The 22,697-nt window shown below is 33.6% G+C and overlaps 2 protein-coding genes across 3 annotated transcripts; one reads left to right on the top strand and one right to left on the bottom strand.

Moving 5' to 3' along the window:
- Positions 1 to 2,545: 2,545 nt before the first annotated feature.
- LOC111709300 (glycoprotein 3-alpha-L-fucosyltransferase A) lies at positions 2,546 to 7,270 on the bottom strand. Its single transcript, XM_023482930.1, has 7 exons — positions 7,158 to 7,270; positions 6,264 to 6,378; positions 5,230 to 5,539; positions 4,830 to 4,933; positions 4,433 to 4,505; positions 3,874 to 4,073; positions 2,546 to 2,975 (listed from the first exon to the last, which is right to left on the bottom strand). The coding sequence occupies exons 1-6, from the start codon at positions 7,214 to 7,216 to the stop codon at positions 3,976 to 3,978; spliced, it is 759 nt and encodes a 252-aa protein (XP_023338698.1). The 5' UTR covers positions 7,217 to 7,270; the 3' UTR covers positions 2,546 to 2,975; positions 3,874 to 3,975.
- A 6,719-nt stretch (positions 7,271 to 13,989) lies between these two features.
- Positions 13,990 to 20,401, top strand: LOC111709323 (uncharacterized). 2 transcript variants are annotated; one of them, XM_023482963.1, is made up of 5 exons: positions 13,990 to 14,191; positions 16,737 to 17,219; positions 17,806 to 17,954; positions 18,282 to 19,117; positions 19,226 to 20,401. In XM_023482963.1, exons 2-5 carry the CDS (start codon positions 16,751 to 16,753, stop codon positions 19,704 to 19,706), a joined length of 1,935 nt encoding a protein of 644 aa, XP_023338731.1. In that variant the 5' UTR covers positions 13,990 to 14,191; positions 16,737 to 16,750; the 3' UTR covers positions 19,707 to 20,401. The 2 variants fall into 2 exon arrangements, with proteins under 2 accessions (XP_023338731.1, XP_023338729.1); XM_023482961.1 differs by having other exon boundaries at positions 14,002 to 14,191; positions 18,282 to 20,401.
- Positions 20,402 to 22,697: the final 2,296 nt, after the last annotated feature.

The following is a 22,697-nucleotide window of genomic DNA, read 5'->3' as shown; positions in this document are numbered from 1 at the left end:
CACCATTCCTTGTAAAATTCAGTAAATAAGAGTAATTGGATTTTTTATTTTGCATGACTGAGATCGTTAATTTCAATTACATTTTTATAATTTCAGAAGAGTCTAAAAAAAGACAAATTCTTTGAAGAGATCTATAATATTGCAGGCATTTAGTCAAGAAAAAAGGTAAAAACATAATTTTGTCGTTACGACGATCAGAAATGTTTCGTAGATTTTCTAAATGCTCAAAATTCCGTTAGGTTTTTTCCTATAGAGTTTTTGAAGGTTTTCACCTTGCAGTAAATAATGCTGGACTGAATAAAATATTTATATTAAACCTTTACCTTGATTAATACACGTGGACATAATTACACTTGTCAACTAATTACCCCCCCCCCCCGTTTAAAGTGTAGAACTACTATGCAATGAATGCAATGTAATAAATACAGTGCGTCTTAAAACAAGTGTTATCCCAAAAACATGTTTATTGCAATAACCTTTGAACCGTTAATGACCGTGTATTCAAATGTTTTGACTTTTACAAAAAGGTCATATCGGACTATCTTGAGGTGTGCATGAAAAAAAAATTGTCAAACATTTTTATTGAATAAGGCAAGCATTTGCACAGTTTAAAAAAGGCTTTATCCAATGCATTATTACCAACTGAAAACGTAAAAAGTTTACGATACTCTTAAGAAGTTTATTTAAGTTTAACTCGCGAATTGTGCTTATATTTTTATCCTTTGTAACTAATTGTATTCCGTATCGTTAACTCACTCAAAACCCTACTCAAAACAACCTAGCCTGGTTAGGCGGGTCCAAACTGCATAGTAAATTGTGATTGCTTATTTGTAATAAAAATATGAATGAATGAATGAACATTTACAATTTATTAGACATTATTTTACAGAGGTAATCAGAAAACAATGTTTCACAAAGGTAATCAGAAAACAATTAAGTTACAGAGGTAATCAGAAAACAATGGAGTTACAGAGGTAATCAGAAAACAATGGAGTTACAGAGGTAATCAGAAAACAATGGAGTTACAGAGGTAATCAGAAAACATGTGAGTTACAAAGGTTTTCAGAAAACAATACAGAGGTAATCAGAAAACAATGGAGTTAAAGAGGTTTCCAGAAAACAATACAGAGGTAATCAGAAGACAATAAAGTTACAGAGGTTTTCAAAAACATAATACAGAGGTAATCAGAAAGCAGTGGAGTTACAGAGGTATACAGAAAACAATGAAGTCACAAAGGTAATCAGAAACAATGGAGTTAAAGGGGTATGCAGAAAATAATGGAGTTACAAAGGTAATCAGAAAAAAGGATTTACAGGAGTATTCAGAAAACAATGAAGTTACATTTTTTAACATAAATTAGTAACAAACTGCAAAATCTTAAGATGTTTTTCATGATAAAAAGAAAGGATTTAGAAAAAACTAGTTTTCTCTATTTTCTGCATCTAAACATGTATTTTTGGCTTATTTGTTTGTATTCAATAAACGTCAAAACTGTTTTTTAAAGCAATCAAGAAACAGAAAATCTCAGAAATCTTTATAAAAGAGGCGGGAAGCGCCTTAAATTCCTAGTAATAAGGAAACTCATTCGAAAAAAAGGAAGAAATACAATCCACACTAAAAATCACATTATTAGTTTTAAAATAATTATTTTTTGCATTATTATTACTAATTTCAATCTTTATTTTATAAAAGGGACTGTAAACGGAAAGTTACCCACCTAGCTCCATGATCGATTAACAACGGTACAAGCATACAAGTTAAATAAAGTTAAATCAAGAATAAAGGAGATTGAGTTCTGAAAGTTACTTGCGGATTTTGTGCTTCAGAGATAAGGAATTTTTCAAAATTAAGCAAGTTTTAAGCATTAAAGATTTTGCTCGTTTAAGCATCGTTTCTTGATATTTTTTTGTTCTATTAAAGACATAACTTGTCATGGTGTAAGAAAGGTAAATGTTTAAGGATAAAAAATAAAATAAAAACATTTGTTTCTCTTACGGTATGTCGACCCAAAAATGACCTAACTGAAGGCACGTCATATTGCCCAGGTAGAGATTAGAAATTTTCCATTGTACCACTTGGAAATCAGGGTCACTGAAAGGGAGCGTTCGCGAAAAATGAAAGGGGGTGTAGGGTAACTTTGACTCGAATTTGATGATGAGCGCTTCTAATCTTACTTCTAATCAGTTGCGCCTAGATATGGAGAAAATGATTAAACACGACTCATACCAAAGAGCGCTGCGTTCATCAATTTCATGGAGTTCCAATACTTAAATCAGATCGTAAATAATTCAATTTAATTTAAAACAAACCATTCATAAATTATGATTTATTGTTATCAAACTTTATTAGATGTATCATACATAGCAGATATTTCATAATATTTTTTATTTAAACGATGATTACTTTGTCGCCAGCTGTTGCCAGGTGTCTTTCAAACCCCTGAAGCATCCAGAGCAGAGACACCTAGCGACCAAAAAGTAATCGTTTAAAGTAAATTGTATATAAAACAAATAAAAAATATTATTAAATATTGACTATTTATGACTGAATCGAATTGAATTCGATGATAATAGGTTGCAATATCTGAATGATTAATTTAGATTTAATTGGATTATTTAGGATCTTAGTCGAATAATGCAACTTTGTGAATTTGTATGGACGCTACGTTCTTTTGTATGAGCCGTGTTTAACCGTTTTCTCCTTAAAGGCGCAACAGATAGAAGTGAGATTTGTAGCGATTACCATCGAATTCTATGCGACGTTAGCCTAAATCCCCTTTTATTTTTCGTGAACACTCCCTTTAAAGTTAGGTCTACAATCCCTTTAAATAAGTGATTTTGTTTGAAATATCTGCTTTTATGAAATACGAGTAAACCAGACAGCTGTTGACTCCCTGACAGCAGCAGCTGTGATATTACTGGTTGTGTGAGATCTAGCCCCAGCTAGTAACCAGGGATCCTTGAAATCCGTCCTACTAAACATTACAAGAATCATACAGTGGTTACCAGAAAACAGTGGAATGATTGGCATCTTCATTTTATCTTTATATTTTAAAATGGCGATGAGACATTTCATAATTAGTTACATTATAATATACAAGATCATTAGCAACATTACTTAATCAAAAGAAATAAAGAAAACTACAATTATTCAATTAGTTTCTGGGAACCACCGTATTACAATATACAATAATATTTTGTTTTGTTTAAACAATTCAATCTTGATAATATTTATACTGAAGTTTAAGTGTAGACAAGAGTTCAATCTTAATTATCTTTACAGTGAACTTTAAACAAGAATTTAATCTTTATAATATTTATAGTGCAGTCATAGACAAGAATTCAATCTTGATTATCTTTACAGTGAAGTTTAGACAAGAATTCAATCTTGATCATCTTTACAGTGAAGTTTAGACAAGAATTCAATCTTGATCATCTTTACAGTGAAGTTTAGACAAGAATTCAATCTTGATCATCTTTACAGTGAAGTTTAGACAAGAATTCAATCTTGATCATCTTTACAGTGAAGTTTAGACAAGAATTCAATCTTTATTACCTTTACAATGAAGTTTAGACAAGAGTTCCATCTTGATTATCTTTACAGTGAGGTAAAGACAAGAATTCAATCTTGATTATCTTTACAGTGAAGTTTAGACAAGAGTTCAATCCTGATTATCTTTACAGTGAAGTTTAGACAAGAATTCAATCTTGATTATCTTTACAGTGATGTTTAGAAAAGAATTAAATCGAAACGTGATTTTGTCACAACTGATTCAAAAATGAGAATCTCAAAAATTTGATACAATCAAAGTCTTCAATTTATTTTCATGTTTTTTGGGACACCCTTTAGTATTACTACTAGTTTTTTATTACCTGCTAGTAAAGATGCACCCAGAACGTACAACAAACCAGTCATAGAAGTTTGAATATACTTTATACTCAGCTAGCTCTCCTGAGTTCAACTTAGAGCAGAGTTCACATGGATCTATACAATATATAAACATAGAAGTGTGAATATAATTTATACTCAGCTAGCTCTCCTGAGTTCAACTTAGAGCAGAGTTCACATGGATCTATACAATATAAAAACTTATTTTAATGGATGAACTAAGGACCTTTTTTTGAGTTTTCTTCCGAAATCAGTTGCTGCTTGGATACAAAAAAATTTCTGAAAAAAATGTTATTCCCTGTTCTCAAGGAGAAAATCACTTATTAAACATTTGAATACTTGAATAAAAATATCTAAGAAGAGGATTAATATTATATTCACATTAGATATGTGTCTACTTTTTTATACGTAGATATTACCAAACAGATTATCAAATACTTGATAATCTATCTGTCCAATACAAGGAAAAAATTGTGAGAACCTCTAATTAAAACGATAAGATAAAAATTATAAAGAGGAAAAAAAATCTAAAAAAAATCTAACCTGGCACACTAGAAAAGCTGTAAACATCATAATCTTTTCTCCATTCAAAATACTTATTAAATGCTTCATCATCCTATTTAATAAAAACAAATTAAATCATAATTAAATGGAAAAATTATTGTTACGTTTGTTTAAAACTGTATTCCTGGATCAAAGTAAACGGTATACCTGGAGCAAAGTGAATGTATAACTGGAGCAAAGTGAACGGTATACCTGGAGCAAAGTGAACTGTATACCTGCAGCAAAGTGAACCGTATACCTGGAGCAAAGTGAACTGTATACCTGCAGCAAAGTGAACTGTATACCTGCAGCAAAGTGAACTGTATACCTGCAGCAAAGTGAACTGTATACCTGCAGCAAAGTGAACTGTATACCTGCAGCAAAGTGAACTATATACCTGAAGCAAATAGTAAAGATGCTTTGAGAGATCTTCTGGAGAAGAAAATTCTCCTGCATTTATAAATGATCCAGGAGGAAGCTCTCTTGTATAATTAACGCCTCCTAGGAAAATATCTATACATAGAGCTGAAATCTTTAGAATTGTGGATATCGAGATCAATGCTTGATTTCCTTTTTTCATTAATCTGAAAACTAATTTAATCTTAATTTAATCTTGCCATAAACTATATTTTCACAGCCTGATAAGTGCGAACCTTTAATATTCAGAATTCATAGCTTAAATAGTAAAGGCCTACCAAATTTGGGTTGGAAAGATATAGAAATTTTAAAAAATATGTTAATGGCAAGAACTCAGTTACTTTATCATTTCTTTAAAAATATTTGTAAAATTAGCTTACCTAAAACAATTGGAATTGTATTGAGTTTAAGAGCATTATATGTTTTCTCTGTGATGTAATCTTTACAGATTGAGTTCTCAAAACTGATGTAAAACTTATATCTTGAGTTCACCATTGTAAAACATGGATCTTCATCAACGGAATATTTCACTTCAACATTTTTAACTCTACCACACTTGTTGCGGCCACATTTACCATAGATATCCACACCGATATAGTCGCGGAGAATTTTTACATATTTCTCCCGACCACTGGGGGTGCCACAATGCGAGACAAACCAAACTATCGGAGATACAGGCATTTTTTTAGCCTAAATATAAAAATATAGCAGATTTTAAAAATTCTCAAATATAAAATCTAAAATCTAAAAATCTAAAATTTAAAATCACTCAAGTGCGGGTAAACGTCGGGATTAACTTTTAGTAACCTTGGCAGCGCTGGGTTCCCGGGTTCCCAAGTATATAAAGTTGTAATCTCTGATTGTCTGACCATAACTTAGGAACCCCCTGACCGATTTGCCTCAAATTTGAATTGGGGAACTCGGGAAAGCCACGGGAATTTTCTTAGCTTAGTTATGAGATTCTAAGTTGAGTGGGTCTTTTTTAGGACTTTTATAGTGAAAATTTAGTTTCCCGGTAAAATCGACTTAGAGCGGGCACACGGCGGGAGTAACAATGAGTACCCTGGGCAACGCTGGGTTTCTGAGCTAGTATAGGAAATGATATACGAAAAAATGATAAATCTGAAAGTTAGGATTTTAGAGTTTTTTAATGACAGAAACAAGTGGAAAATTGAAATCAAATCCAAATAAACCAAATAATTTGATATACTTCATGAAGATGATTAAATATTTCTCTGGGGGGAGGGGGGAAAAAATTCGGCATCTTATAATCCCCCCCCCCCCCTAGGAAATCATTAGCTACGCCCTTTATTGAAGGGTTCCTTTAATGCATAATTCTTTAAACGTAGATTTCTTAGAACTAAATGAATTCTTGTTTTTGCATTTTATAGATAACTCATAAACTAGATTAAACCTGTTGAAAGTAGGTGAAGTTGTAATGTTTGAAGTTTGGACTTGGCGTAGAACTGTATATATTCTTACTCTCCTCTGAGGAAAGGGGGGTATCTCGCTTTTTTACATAACCATGCCTTAATAATCAGTAAAAACAAAGGACATAAAGGACTATCCACAGAAAATGAGACTTCAGAATTAATCCATTATTCTTCCAATTTATTCTTGCTTTGAAAAATAATTTTCTAATGTCTACATATATAACGATTAGAGCTAGGATTAATGTTAAACCAGAAAACCAAATTCAATCTTCAGATCGATTCATCTAAAAGGTACTAGTGTCCGAATTTTATGAATTTAAGACACGTCTCAAATTCCGTTTTAATTGAGCGCCAGCTTAAAGTTTGAAAGATTTAATACAATTTTAAGTGGAACCAACCATATTTGAGCCGCGGCTTAAATCTCCGATTAACAACGTTACCGCAAAAATGAAGGAATAATCCCTGTTGTTCTCGCTGAAAATGAATTTTCTTCAATTGAGATTTTCTATGAAAGTTACTTGCGAACTATGCAGCAGAGGATTGAAATTAAATTAATATACTCGACGATGTCTAATGACGACGAATAATGTATATGGCTGACGCTTAAAATATATGGTCACTTGAAGATACATTGCCAGTCCCATAAAAGTCTATGGTATGTAATTCTAATCAGATCTTCTCTCTATATCTTTGCTACCCAATGTCGTAGACATTAGACATTTCAAACAGGAATGTTGTAAGATCAAATATCATAAGTTTAAAATACCAAAGGTTTACACCATCGGGTTGCAAATAAATGGGCATTAGAAAATTTCAGTTTATTGCAAAGATTTGATTTGATTTGTTACCTTTAGAATTATTATTAAATTTTCCACCTGACAATGATATCTGAATCCCTTCTAAAATTCATTGTTCTGTTGAACAAATTTCTCATCTTTTCCCAGCTCGAGGGGTCTGGTCCCAATGACTCTCCAATGGCTCTCTCAATTACACTGGAAATTGAAAAAAAGTTTTTCATGAAACCAAAGAAAAACAAATAACATTTGATACTCGACACTGAATCTACAAAACCATTTCATTTTCATTTCATTTCCTAGTCCTACCTATAGTTAGGAAGCATGAAGTTTACCTAGTCCTACCTATAGTTAGGAAGCGTGAAGATTGCCTAGTCCAACCTATAGTTAGGAAGCTTGAAGTTTGCCCAGTCCAACCTATAATTAGGAAGCATGAAGTTTACCTAGTCCTACCTATAGTTAGGAAGCGTGAAGATTGCCTAGTCCTTCCTATAGTTAGGAAGCGTGAAGTTTGCCTAGTCCTATCTATAGTTAGGAAGCGTGAAGATTGCCTAGTCCTACCTATAGTTAGGAAGCGTGAAGTTTGCCTAGTCCTACCTATAGTTAGGAAGCATGAAGATTGCCTAGTCCTATCTATAGTTAGGAAGCGTGAAGTTTGCCTAGTCCTACCTATAGTTAGGAAGCGTGAAGATTGCCTAGTCCAACCTATAGTTAGGAAGCGTGAAGATTGCTTAGTCCTACCTATAGTTAGGAAGCGTGAGGATTGCCTAGTCCTACCTATAGTTAGGAAGCATGAAGTTTACCTAGTCCTCCCTATTGTTAGGAAGCGTGAAGATTGCCTAGTCCTACCTATAGTTAGGAAGCGTGGAGTTTGCCTAGTCCTACCAATAGTTAGGAAGCGTGAAGATTGCCTAGTCCAGCCTATAGTTAGGAAGCATGAAGTTTACCTAGTCCTATCTATAGTTAGGAAGCGTGAAGATTGCCTAGTCCAACCTATAGTTAGGAAGCATGAAGTTTACCTAGTCCTACCTATAGTTAGGAAGCGTGAAGATAGTCCTACCTAAAGTTAGGAGGCGTGAAGTTTGCCTAGTCCTACCGGTAGTTAGGAGGCGTGAAGTTTGCCTAGTCCTACCGGTAGTTAGGAAGCATGAAGTTTGCTTAGTCCTACCTAAAGTTAGGAAGCATGAAGTTTGCCAAGTCCTACCTATAGTTAGGAAGCGTGAAGTTTGTCAAGTCCTACCTATAGTTAGGAAGCGTGAAGTTTACCTAGTCCTACCTATAGTTAGGAAGCATGAAGTTTGCCAAGTCCTACCTATAGTTAGGAAGCGTGAAGTTTGCCAAGTCCTACCTATAGTTAGGAAGCGTAAAGTTTGCCTAGTCCTACCTATAGTTAGGAAGCGTGAAGATTGCCTAGTCCTACCTATAGTTAGGAAGCATGAAGAATGCCTAGTCTAACCTATAGTTAGGAAGCGTGAAGATTGCCTAGTCCTACTTATAGTTAGGAAGCGTGAAGATTGCCTAGTCCTACCTATAGTTAGGAAGCGTGAAGTTTGCCAAGTCCTACCTATAGTTAGGAAGCATGAAGATTGCCTAGTACTACTTATAGTTAGGAAGCGTGAAGATTGTCTAGTCCTTCCTATAGTTAGGAAGAGCATAAAGTTTACCTAGTCCTACCTATAGTTAGGAAGCATGAAGTTTACCTAGTCCTACCTATAGTTAGGAAGCGTGAAGATTGCCTAGTCCTACCTATAGTTAGGAAGCGTGAAGTTTGCCTAGTCCTACCTATAGTTAGGAAGCATGAAGATTGCCTAGTCCTATCTATAGTTAGGAAGCGTGAAGTTTGCCTAGTCCTACCTATAGTTAGGAAGCGTGAAAGCACCTATAGTTAGGAAGCGTGAAGATTGCCTAGTCCTACCTATAGTTAGGAAGCGTGAAGATTGCCTAGTCCTACCTATAGTTAGGAAGAGCATAAAGTTTGCCTAGTCCTACCTATAGTTGTGAAACGTGAAGTTTGCCTAGTCCTACCTATAGTTAGGAAGCATGAAGATTGCCTAGTCCTACCTATAGTTAGGAAGCGTGAAGTTTACCTAGTCCTACCAATAGCCAGGCCCAGGTTGGGAGGAGCGGGAAACTGCAGAGTCTGTTGAAACTCTGCGGGGTGGTGCAGATACTCTAGCCAACAGTTTAGCATTATCTAGATCGGGTACACTGCCACTGCTGCCACTACTCGTATCTTCTGACAATCCGCTCCACTCCTACCAACTTATACGCACTTTTCTTATCAATGTCTTGTTCTATCAGAAGATTGCCTAGTCCTACCTATAGTTAGGCAGCGTAAAGTTCACCTAGTCCTACCTATAGATAGGAAGCATGAAGTTTGCCTAGTCCAACCTATAGTTAGGAAGCGTGAAGTTTGCCAAGTCCTACCTATAGTTTGGAAGCATGAAGTTTGCCAAGTCCTACCTATAGTTAGGAAGCGTGAAGTTTGCCTAGTCTAACCTATAGTTAGGAAGCATGAAGATTGCCTAGTCCTACTTATAGTTAGGAAGCGTGAAGATTGCCTAGTCCTTCCTATAGTTAGGAAGAGCATGACATTTTCCTAGTCTACCTATAGTTAGGAAGTGTGAAGTTTTCCTAGTCCTACCTATAGTTAGAAAGAGCGTGAAGATTGCCTAGTCCTACCTATAGTTAGGAAGCGTGAAGTTTGCCTAGTCCTACCTATAGTTAGGAAGTGTGCCTAGTCCTATCTATAGTTAGGAAGAGCGTCAAGATTGCCTATAGTAAGGAAGCGTGAAGATCTGCCTATAGTTAGGAAGCGTGAAGATCTACCTATAGTCAGGAAGCGTGAAGATCGACCTATCGTTAGAAAACGTGAAGATCTACCTATATTAGGAAGCGTGAAGATCTATAACCTATCGTTAGAAAACGTGAAGATCTACCTATAGTAGGAAGCGTGAAGATCTACCTATAGTAAGAAGCGTGAAGATCTACCCATAGTAAGGAAGCGTGAAGATCTACCTATAGTAGGAAGCGTGAAGATCTACCTATAGTAAGGAAGCGTGAAGATCTACCTATAGTAAGGAAGCGTTAAGATCTACTTATAGTTAGGAAGTGTGAAGATCTACTTATTGTAAGGAAGCGTGAAGATCTATCTATAGTTAGTGAGGAAGTGTGAAGACCTACATATAGTAAGGAAGCATGAAGATCAGCCTATATTTAGGAAGAGTGAAGATGTACCTATAGTGAGGAAGTGTGAAGATATACATATAGTAAGGAAGCATGAATATCTACCTATAGTAAGGAAGCGTGAAGATCTACCTATAGTCAGGAAGCGAGAAGATCTACCTATATTCTTGAAGCGTGAAGATCTACCTATAGTAAGGAAGCGTGAAGAGATACCTATAGTAATGAAGCGTGAAGAGATACCTATAGTAATGAAGCGTGAAGAGATACCTATAGTAAGGAAGCGTGAAGATCTACTTTTAGTTAGGAAGCTTGATGATCTACCTATATTTAGGAAGAGTGAAGATCTACCCATAGTTAGGAAGCGTGAAGATCTACCTATAGTAAGGAAGCGTGAAGATCTACTTTTAGTTAGGAAGCTTAATGATCTACTTATAGTTAGGAAGCATGAAGATATACATATAGTAAGGAAGTGTGAAGATCTACCTATAGTAAGGAAGCGTGAAGATCTACCTATAGTAAGGAAGCGTGAAGATCTACTTTTAGTTAGGAAGCTTAATGATCTACTTATAGTTAGGAAGCATGAAGATCTACCTATAGTAAGGAAGTGTGAAGATCTACCTATAGTTAGGAAGCGTGAAGATCTACCTATAGTTAGGAAGCGTGAAGATTTCCCTATAGTAAGGAAGCGTGAAGATCTACCTATAGTCAGGAAGCGTGAAGATCTACCTATAGTCAGGAAGCGTGAAGTTTTCCCACTCTAGGTTGGGTAGATGGAAGAGAATAGCAGTGCTTTTATTCAGAAATTTACGATCTGTTGTAAACTAGTTAAATACAAATTATTTCAAAGAACGCATGGTTTTAACCTTATTCATATCAATTTTCATCTAAAAAATAAGGATTTTTTATTTACTCTTGAAAGACAACGTTTACAAGGGTACCGTTGTGAATCGGACATACCACTCTATCAAATTTTGTTTACTATCGATCTCTTTATGTAAAAAAAATGAAAATGTTCATGAATTATTTGTATTTTCCTTGCATGAGCTGACAGGGCATTTCCCATCAGTAATTCTGTGAAAAACTCTATTGTAAATTTTCTTTCCCAGCTTGTGATATTTATTCCAGATTAAAACTAGTTTTGGTTCAACCGTATCCATCTTTAGGACAGGAGTGTCATCTCTTATAAAATCTATTGACAACTCTATCCTAGGTAATAAAGCTAATATTGATATGAATCATTGAAAAATGTGTAACATCTTATCCTGAGACCGAATTTAATTAATTGGAGGGGTGGCTGAACTACCTACCGCTGGTTCAAGTCCTGTATCGACCCAACTCAAGATTTGAACAGGCGGGAAGTAGTTCAACGACTTAGCGCTCATTCATAAAATTTGGTTCCTGGAAAAATATAACTAACACGGTTAATATGAACACAATGAAAACAATGCAATATTGTGAATATTGCACAGTGCACAGTGTGTTGGAACATTTCATACAAACACATCTCATAAATGGTTCGATTCAAATAAAGTGATAATCAATTAACTTTTCAACAGGGTTCAACTGTTCTTAGCCATGTGTTCAATCACATTTATTCAACAGGGTTCAACTGTTCTTAGCTGTGTGTTCAATCACATTTAATCAACAGGGTTCAACTGTTCTTAGCTATGTGTTCAATCACATTTATTCAACAGGGTTCAACTGTTCTTAGTCATGTGTTCAATCACATTTATTCAACAGGGTTCAACTGTTCTTAGCTATGTGTCTATGTGTTCAATCACATTTATTCTACAGGGTTCAATTGTTCTAAGCTATGTGTTCAATCACATTTATTCAACAGGGTTCGACTGTTCTTAGCTATGTGTTCAATCACATTTATTCAACAGGGTTCAACTGTTCTAAGCGATGTGTTCAATCACATTTATTCAACAGGGTTCAACTGTTCTTAGCTATGTGTTCAATCACATTTATTCAACAGGGTTCAACTGTTCTTAGCTATGTGTTCAATCCGTTAACAGTGGATTCACGGCTAAGTAAATCCTAGCTTTAATTCTTTATTTGTCACAGTTTGGTTTTTAAGTCATTTGGAGCTGAAATAAATTCGACAAAAGTTAAAACACGATAAAAGCACCTATATAATACAGATTACACAGATAAAACAAGATAAAACACTTCTATTACAGATTACACAGATAAAAAATATAAAAACACCTCTGTTACAGATTACACAGAGAAAACTAGATAAAACAAGATAAAAACACCTTTATTACAGATTACACAGATAAAATAATATAAAAACACCTCTATTACAGATTACACAGAGAAAATAAGATAAACACACCTCTATTACAGATTACACAGAGAAAACTAGATAAAACAAGATAAAAACACCTCTATTACAGATTACACAGATAAAATAAGATAAACACACCTTTACTACAGATTACACAGATAAAATAAGATAAAACAAGATAAAAACACCTCTATTACAGATTACACAGAGAAAACTAGATGAAACAAGATAAAAACACCTCTATTACAGATTACACAGATAAAATAAGATAAACACACCTTTATTACAGATAACAAAGATCAAACCAGATGAAACAACTATATTATAGATTACACAGATAAAAAGAAATATAAAAACACCTCTGTTACAGATTACACAGAGAAAACTAGAAAAAAACAAGATAAAAACAACTTTATTACAGATTACACAGATAAAATAAGATAAAACAAGATAAAAACACCTCTATTACAGATTACACAGAGAAAAGTAGATAAAACAAGATAAAACACCTCTATTACAGATTACACAGAGAAAATTAGATAAAACAAGATAAAAACACCTCTATTACAGATTACACAGATAAAACAAGATAAAAACACCGCTATTACAAATTCAACAGATAGGACTGTGATAACTAAACCATGCATGAGTAACAGGTAACTTTTGCTGAAGTTCTGTAAACACTAAAGTACATATACAGGACATGGTCCTTATCAAGGAAGATCAAGTATATTCCTCGACAATAAAGTGAACTGGAATATTTTTGGGACTTGTAAATTAACGTTGTCATTTAATTTTTGCTGAATTGGTTTTTTCTCCTTCCGGAAATTGCAGTACACATTTTTGTAAACAAAGATATGGGAGTTCCCGGTTTATCTTCCTTGTCCATACAGGTAGAATAGCTAGGGTTAAGGNATATATGTATTTGTGACCAGAATATATGTATTTGTGAGCAGAATAACTAAAACTAACAAATAAAGTGAACTTTTTATTTTAGAATTATACACTTATTCAGCTAGAAAACGACGATATATTCCACAGTATGGAGCAGATGAAGGGTTTAAACAGCCATACCCTTCTTCTCTGTCGATCAATGCAGAGTCACTAGAAATTTCAACAATAGTCCCTTTAAATTTTGTCTGTATAATGCATGACGAATACAGATTTTAAGTTTTAAAACCGGAGAGTTCTAGTTCTAAGCAGTATAATACAGTATAACGCTCTCCCTACATAAGTTGTACTTTTCAATCGCGACTCTCTTTGCAAACAATTATTTAGCCACATAAAAATATCCGATAAAAAAAATATTGGATCCACAAAAAGCTACAAATACAATATGTCTAAAATATAAAAAGATGAATGTTGCAAATAATTACTTTTTCTTCTCTTAGTGTAGGTTGCAGAGTGACCGGAGGACAGTGCAATATAGTACGGAGCTAAGTTGGTAGATAGAAAGATAGTAGAATTCGGTTTATAGCGGATTTTTCATGTTCCTCACTGTCGAGGATATACCCGGTGTAGTCACTAGTCTCCGTGGTTAACAGAATCAGTTCAACAAGAAACGGAACAAAGAAAGGCCGTTAAACACATAAATAGTGAAAACAAAAGTTTGGTTTCTTTTTAATAAACTATTACGGTAAGCATATTTTTTCATATTCAAACATTACTATATACTTAAACAACCATACTTACGTGTCAAACTCTCTTATACAAAAAAAATCACAACAAAAATTATAGTACTTTAGAAATGTATTATACAGTTAGATATATGAAGGATGGTATAGAGAAATGTATTATANTTTCATATGAATTCATTATTATCAGTTTTCATATGAATTCATTATTATCAGTTTTCATATGAATTCATTATTATCAGTTTTCATATGAATTCATTATTATCAGTTTTCATATGAATTCATTATTATCAGTTTTCATATGAATTCATTATTATCAGTTTTCATATGAATTCATTATCAGTTTTCATATGAATTCATTATTATCAGTTTCTATAATGAGTTTAACTTACAAGGCTTAAAAAATATTTTGAACATTTTTTCAACCAAAATTTTCAAATCTTTTTTTAAAAGTTGAGGTTTTTTTGATACCTTTTTTTTAGATTGCCGATTTCGGGTTTAAGTAATATATATAAAATATGTTAAAAAAACAACTTATAAGTTAATTTAAATAAAATATGTGTATAGATATTTTGATTTATGTTTCACACAATTATTTAAGAGTGAAAGGACGTTTAAATATTTTCTTCATTTCAAATTAAGCTCTGGTAAAAAATCTCATTAAAAAAGTCTCGACCCCTCTCGAAAAGATAAGTTTTTGCTCAAATACTTTATAACTCGCCTCCCTTCAACCAGTAGGGTTATAAATAATTAATTTTTACTTTTTGACAGTTTTTTTGACCTGCCATATGATCGAATTGACACACATAAAGATAGGTTTTGACCATTTCGGTGTCGGGAATGTTTTAGACTAAAAAAATAACCAAATAGAACATTTTTGAAAAGTATTTTTTAATCAATATTATTATATCTTATTATGAAAATTATCATTGTTTGAAACAATGTGAAGGCGACTAAATAAAACATTAAACCGTAATTTTGGGTGAAGTTTAAAGGGAGTGTTCGCGAAAAATGAAAGGGGGTATAGGCTTAATGCGATAAAAAAGCGCTTTTGATCGCTACTAATCTTACGTCTATCTGTTGCNGTCCCACAAAAAGTTTTGGCCCGATGGTTCTGCCGTTTTGACTTTTATTGGATACAAACAAACAGAAGACAAGTAAAGCATATATATATAGATATACCCTGTAAATCCTGCCAAGCCAAGAAGTACATACATTAAGAAGCCCCTCATATACTCACCACTGCACCAAATGTACAAGCTAAAGATGTAGAGGCTGTTTAGAAAAAATGGACCATCATATATGTTTTTATATTCAAATTGAATACACCCAAAAAAACTATAAAAAAAACTACGGAAAATTCACAACCATTTCGGGTTCGAAAATGAAGGCTTACCGACATATTAAACCCCTACGTTTGAAACACCCTTTCATCCTTTATTTGAGAACCGTTTCTCTATTGCTAGAAAAGTGTTAGATCTTAATAAACAATCTCCTCTCTTTATTTCTTCAGGAGAAAATTTTTTGACTTAAAAGACTCAAAAAGAGTCAAAATTAATGACTAAAGACCAGAAAACTAGATTTTTAACTTTTCACACATTATAGTTTATTAAGACAGATATTTTTCCTGTTTTGCACTAGCTGGTTTCTTTCCAGCTTATTACATATACATATACATATACATATACATAAACATATATACATATACTTATACATATACATAAACATATACATATATATACATATTCATATACATATACATATACAAATACATATACATATACATATACATATACATATACATATACATAAACATATATACATATACTTATACATATACATAAACATATACATATACATATATACATATATACATATATATATATACATATACTTATACAAATACAAATACAAATACAAATACATATACATATACATATACATATACATATACATGTACATATACATATACATATACATATACATATACATATACATATACATATACATATATACATATACAACATACAGCATACATACATTTATACATCGTAAACAAACATACATATCTCTAAATTATATATACATATAACCAATACCAACACAGTCTACATATCTGTATACACACATCACTAATATACATGTAACATGCCGGATAAAACACAAAGGATGAGACTTCAGAGACGATTGTACGGAATTTATATCTTCTGAGCTGGGAACTTTTGAATGGTGGATATCGGGATTAGTGCTTAATCCACTCCTTTTCTCAATCTCTAGATTAAATAATGCTTGTTTTCCTCTTGTTATTAATTTCCAGATTAAATAACCGATCGGGATTAAGGATATCCCATTCTAAAGTTTTCAGCTCTGTTTCCTAATATTAACGCTTCCTACAACTGTAAACTAGTTTGTTATATTACCAAATCATTAGTTTTTGATCAGACAATGATTTCAAGGATACCGTTGTGAATCGAAAATGACACTTTATAAGTGAAAGGTCACATTAAATTAGGTCTACAGTCCCTTTAAAATTCTATTTGTGTCTAGGTCAGCAGCTGGGAATGCTGCCATCTTTAAAGTTAAAAGACGAAGATCAGCTTCTTATAGCGGCCAGCTGTAACAGTAACAGCTTCCAAACCTCAACTGGAAGCAGCTTTTATACAAAAGCCTCAGCTGGGAGCAGCTTTGTTCGAAGCAGTTCCGAAGGGAGCAGCTTTGTCCGAAGCAGCTCTGAAGGGAGTAGTGGTGAAGGGAGCTATTACAGAGGATCCTCTCTGAATCCTAGTATGCTCCTTAAACAGGAGTTTGATGGAGAAGAGGAGAGAATAGCCTCCTCAGAGGAGTATGAGTACCTGGAAGGGGGTGAGGAGGGGGATATGATGTATGAAGAGGATGGAGGGCCAGTTTATCCAGAGGGAGAACTCCTGAAGGAGAATGAAGGTGTAATCAAGAAGAAAAGGAAACCTGTAAACTTGAATATACGGTGTCCAGTTTGTGGAGGCCTGGCACCAGATCATCTGCATTTTGGAGGTAAAATTGAATATTTTGGAGGTAAAATTGGATATTTTGGAGGTAAAATTGAATATTTTGGAGGTAAAATTGAACATTTTGGAGGTAAAATTTAATAGTTTGGAGGTAAAATTGAATATTTAGGAGGTAAAATTGAATATTTTGGAGGTAAAATAGGATATTTGGAGGTAAAATTGAACATTTTGGAGGTAAAATTTAATAGTTTGGAGGTAAAATTGAATATTTAGGAGGTAAAATTGAATATTTTGGAAGTAAAATTGGATATTTGGAGGTAAAATTGAAAATTCATAGGGTAGAAATTAGAATTATTTATTTTGGAAGCACAATTCGCAAATGACTAATCTGACTTATGAATTAAAAAAAGAATTATATGAAAAAAATATAAAAGAACTGAATACTTGCCACAAACTCTGACTTCCACCTATGAAGGTATGGGTTATTCTATCTGACACAAATCAAAGTTTGGAATATAAAAAAAAGGTCTAAAACAAATGTTACAAAGATATACGGATTAGCAAATCAGTATTTCTTGTAAGTTATCAGTTCCTTTAATATCTATTTTAGTTGAAACAAATATTTGTTTTAGGCCAATGTTGCTACTCCTGTCGTGCTTTTTTTCGACGGACGTCGCAGCGACCAATCTCCAGTTTCCGGTGTCGTGGTGGTAAAAATGATTGTGTTGTTACTTCCGGAAGTAAAAGTTGCATTCCATGTAGGCTAAGGAAATGTTTGAAGGTAAATGTTTACAAATATAGTGATGTTGATATTAATTATAATCAGAGGCGCATTCTGATTATAATAATAATGATATTAATGATGATAATGAAAATAACTATTAATAGTAATTATGATTATGATAATTATAATAAAAACAATAATAATGAGAATGATAATCTTATCAATAATAATACTGACAATAGTATTAACAATAACAATAATTTTTATGATGATGATATCATGATTATAATGATAATGATAAGAGAAAATAATGATAATGATAATGATAATATAAAGAAAATATTAATAAAGACATTGTTCTAAAATTTTATTTCTTTGATTAAGGTTGGTATGGACCCTACACTGGTCCGGGGCAAGAAGTCTGAGAAAGGCGCGGAGGAAGGTGACGACGACCTAGAATTACCTCTTCCTCCCCTCGCCCCTCTGGGAGAAATGAATGGAAGCACCTGGCTACAGTTTAAAGCCGAAATGATGAAGTATCAGGGCTTAAAGCTACAATACCAGGCTAAACTACTCTCCAAGCAGGCCAAGCTGATTAGCAAGGACCAGACGGACTCCAACACCATCCTTGAGGTTGAGAACATGAAGCAAGGATTACAGATCGGCGGATACAGACATCAAACCGACACCAATCTAGATTTTTCCCAAGAAGACTTTGCGGATTTTCCAGCCCTTGGACTCATTCCTCGTGAAGATCAGTTTACCCGGCGGCGGGATGAGTCTACCCGCCAAGGTATAGTTTCCTTGGAACGGCGGTGTGAGGAACTGGATTTTGTAGATCGTTCTTCAATCTCTCAGGAGTTGAATTATACACCTGGATCTTCTCCTGGATCTTACCTAGTCAAATATTCATCTGCGCCTGTCCTGTATCCAGTCGATCAAACCAGGCTCATCTTCTCATCTGCAGCTAATCAACCAATACCCTCATCCAACATCTTATCATCCTCATCCATTCATCCATACCCATCCTCGTACAGTCATTCCACTTTCTCATCCGCATCTAGTCATCCTGTGTTTCTATCCTCATCCAGCTACCCACTATACTCATCCACATCCAACCAATCAACTTTTACATCATCCAATACGACTAGGTGTGAGAGACCCTTAGAGCACTGTAGATCCGTCCCAAGGAAACAAAACAACTCTGCTGCAATAGAAAAATACAACAATTCTGCTGCAATAGAAAAATACAACAATTCTGCTGCAATAGAAAAATACAACAACTCTGCTGCAATAGAAAAATACAACAAATCTGCTGCAATAGAAAAATACAACAATTCTGCTGCAATAGAAAAATACAACAAATCTGCTGCAATAGAAAAATACAACAATTCTGCTGCAATAGAAAAATACAACAACTCTGCTGCAATAGAAAAATACAATAATTCTGCTGCAATAGAAAAATACAAGTACTCTTCCCCCATTGACAGCTACAAATACTCTCCACTTATGGAACGCTGTAGGTATTCCCCCCCTGAGGAACGCAGTAGGTATTCCCCTCCTGAGGAACGCTGTAAGTACTTCCCCCCTCAGGAACGCTATGTTCCTCCCAAATCTAGTCTGGTGGTAAACTACTCCCAGGGCAGCCCTGTTGTATCCTCTGATTATGAACCTCTAGATCTAAGTGTAGAACGAGGATCTACCATGAGGTTGACCGCTGGGCAAAACTATGGAATGGACCAGGCTGTCCACACTCAAATGACCGGTATGCCCAGAATATTCTTCAGACACTCGGACCAGGAGAAATAAACATTCACCTCAAGCTAATCCCTATATCTTTGCAACCTGATATTATATAACATTTGATATTTGTCACTTTGACAATTTTAATTTTGCAGTATTCATAGTTTAAAAATATCAGATATAAGGATTAGAACACTTGTGGCGAGTAAACAGTTTCTTTGTGATTTATATGTGAGCTTTTCTTGTGCTTGTTTGACAATCACATATCAGTCATTTTATCAGTTTCCTCTTTGTGATAATTTTGAACAATTCGAAACGAAATTAAGGGTCATTCGGAAACAAATGGGACAACTTTTTGACAATTATGGAAGTGACTTTACCTCCGATTTGACTGAAAATTTTAAACAGTTTTTTTTAAATCCCGTAATTTTTTCAAACAAAAAAGTTGCAGGATTTTTAAAAACCATCTTTTAAGTTATTGCTGCCCCCATAAAATTTTATTTCAAACATTAAGATGTTTATAAAATTTTAGCAAAAACGGAGATGGTTATTTCTGTAAGCTGTCTCTTTTGTTCAGAATGACCCCTTGTTGTTCATTTGAAGAATTTGACCCAGAGTACAATGCACTTGATAAAGAATTTGATATTGTTAGTAAACACTTACTGGGTTTCTTTCATATGTATGTTATTATATATTATTATTCGTATTTTTTCACTTTTAAAAATGTTTGTAGCACTTAGACTTGAAAAATATCAATGCATTTTAATTTATTTACACGAGTCATTGTTTTTTGAAGAAAATGATATAAATGTAAATTGGAAATAGTATATATGTATAATTATTTATGTTGTGAAAAAATATAAAAAAAAGTTTTGATTGTTTTTAATTTTGGGTCATTCGATAGAAAGACATTGCACGAACAGGACATTTTAAAGATGACATTTTGTAGAAGATATTTCATGAAAAAGTTTAAGCATTACTTCAAAGCGATCTTATTCAATAAATCAATCTAGATGCGATCTATCTTTTGGAAAACAACCAGATGATCGATGTTCAAGAGTTGATCCGAAATTTGTTTACATTGTGATTTGTTAGTCTTGCCTATCTTTTCTTTACTTGCATAAACTATTTGGAGTTCAGTGAAAAAGGGCTCCCTAAAAAATGGGATATCAACAGGATGGGTACGTTTATGGGAAACTAAGTTTTAAAAGGAGAAGATGCATGCAAAAAAACTAACCAAAAAAGGTTTGTTAGTTCCTGACATTTTTATATGATATAAAAATTTTGAATAACTTAATTTAATGTAACTTTGCCCATCTGCACTATCTACAATTTAAAGTTGGGAATCTTGAAAAATGATAAAAAGCCTAGAGAGACCAAGGTTGCACTTGCATCATATTCATTGATTATTCGTTTTCAACCATTGTCTGTTTAGAGACGCATGCAGATAGAACTTATCAAATTCGACTCTGTTTAGGATTATGCGAACACTCCTTTAAAATTTACGCAAACACGCCTTTTAAATTTACGCGAACACTCCTTTAAAATTTACCCAAACACGCCTTTTAAATTTACGCAAACACTCCTTTTAAATTATGCAGACACTCCTTTTAAATTTACGCGAACACTCCTTTAAATTTACGCAAATACGGCTTTTAAATTTACGCAAACACTCCTTTTAAATTTACGCAAACACTCCTTTTAAATTTACGCAAACACTCCTTTTAAATTTACGCGAACACTCCTTTTAAATTCACGCGAACACTCCTTTTAAATTTACGCGAACACTCCTTTTCAATTTACCCAAACACTCCTTTTTAATTTACGCAAACACCCTTTTAAATTTACGCGAACACTCCTTTTAAATTTACGCAAACACTCCTTTTAAATTTACGCGAACACTCCTTTTAAATTCACCCGAACACTTCTTTTAAATTTACGCGAACACTCCTTTTTAATTTACGCAAACATCTTTTTAAATTTACGCGAACACGGCTTATAAATTTACGCAAACACTCCTTTTTTATGGTACCTATCAAGCCAGGCAATCTCTTTTTTAACTGGGAATTCACTCGAAATAAAACGGCAGCCAATTTTATCCTTTTTCTTTAATCCCTTTGAAATATTTTTTCCGAACTTTGAAAGCAAGGCATCTGAAATATAACCAAATTACCACAAATTGATTGCATTCAAACATGATAAATATGTTTTTTGTCAAATATTGTGTTTAATTTAAACAAATATCTTTAAGAATGGAAGTAGGACAACCCTAAAAGTCTGATTTGATTTGACACATTTGTCCCAATGTTAATTTACAACACTGGGCTTTCAGGCTGCTGCCCATCTTAATCTTCTATTTCAACTTTTAATTTTTGTACAATATCAAACAAAAACAAAAAAGTTTGCAGATTTAATGATCTTTTTTCGTGGATTTTCAAAATGATTAAAATTTTATCGGATACAACCAGACAGACAGGCAGGCAAAGTATATATATATATAGAATCCTAATGTCTACTCAGAAATGAATCGACTGTGTTACTCATTTGTGAAATCTGTCACAAATGAAAAATGGAATTATCGTAAATCGAAACAAAATCATTTTTAGCAGAATGAAAATTCTTTGTCTATAAAAATGTTTAATTTCTAGTGTAAAAGGCTGCTTATCACTAAAATCTAGACTACTCTGAAAGTTATCATCAACTTTTTAGACAGCATCGACATTAAAGTGTCGCATCGACATTAAAGTGTCGCATCGACATTAAAGTGTCGCATCGACATTAAAGCGCGTTTACCTCACCAACTCACTCATACTTTTTAATTTTTTTTACAGCCATTTAGAAAACTCTGGAATAGGAGGTCGAGCTTTAGACTCAATTTAAACAGTCCAATGAATATGAGGAACAGCAATTGTGTAGTGTACACAGACTCATTTTACTTAATAAGTGATTTAATAACTTACTATATAAGCTATTTGCTTCATAACAACATAAAAATCACTTCAGTTTTGCTTAAATGTCGTCTTCCTATTCTACTTTTTTCTGGTTATCACTGTATAC

This window comes from Eurytemora carolleeae, unplaced genomic scaffold (genome assembly GCF_000591075.1).
Source record: "Eurytemora carolleeae unplaced genomic scaffold, Eaff_2.0 scaffold315, whole genome shotgun sequence".
Lineage (NCBI taxonomy): Eukaryota > Metazoa > Arthropoda > Copepoda > Calanoida > Temoridae > Eurytemora > Eurytemora carolleeae.
Note: the sequence above shows the minus strand (reverse complement) of the source record. Positions and strands in the feature narration are given on the sequence as shown.

Coding starts and splice junctions, on each gene's coding strand:
- LOC111709300 (XM_023482930.1), bottom strand. CDS start 7,216: ATGAGAAATTTGTTCAACAGAACAATGAATTTTAGAAGGGATTCAGAT. Junction 6,379..7,157: donor GATTCAGATATCATTGTCAG/GTGGAAAATTTA, acceptor CTGATTATTAAG/GCATGGTTATGTAAAAAAGC. Junction 5,540..6,263: donor ACTTCACCTACTTTCAACAG/GTTTAATCTAGT, acceptor TTTTATATTTAG/GCTAAAAAAATGCCTGTATC.
- LOC111709323 (XM_023482961.1), top strand. CDS start 16,751: ATGCTGCCATCTTTAAAGTTAAAAGACGAAGATCAGCTTCTTATAGCG. Junction 17,220..17,805: donor AGATCATCTGCATTTTGGAG/GTAAAATTGAAT, acceptor TATTTGTTTTAG/GCCAATGTTGCTACTCCTGT. Junction 17,955..18,281: donor GGCTAAGGAAATGTTTGAAG/GTAAATGTTTAC, acceptor TCTTTGATTAAG/GTTGGTATGGACCCTACACT.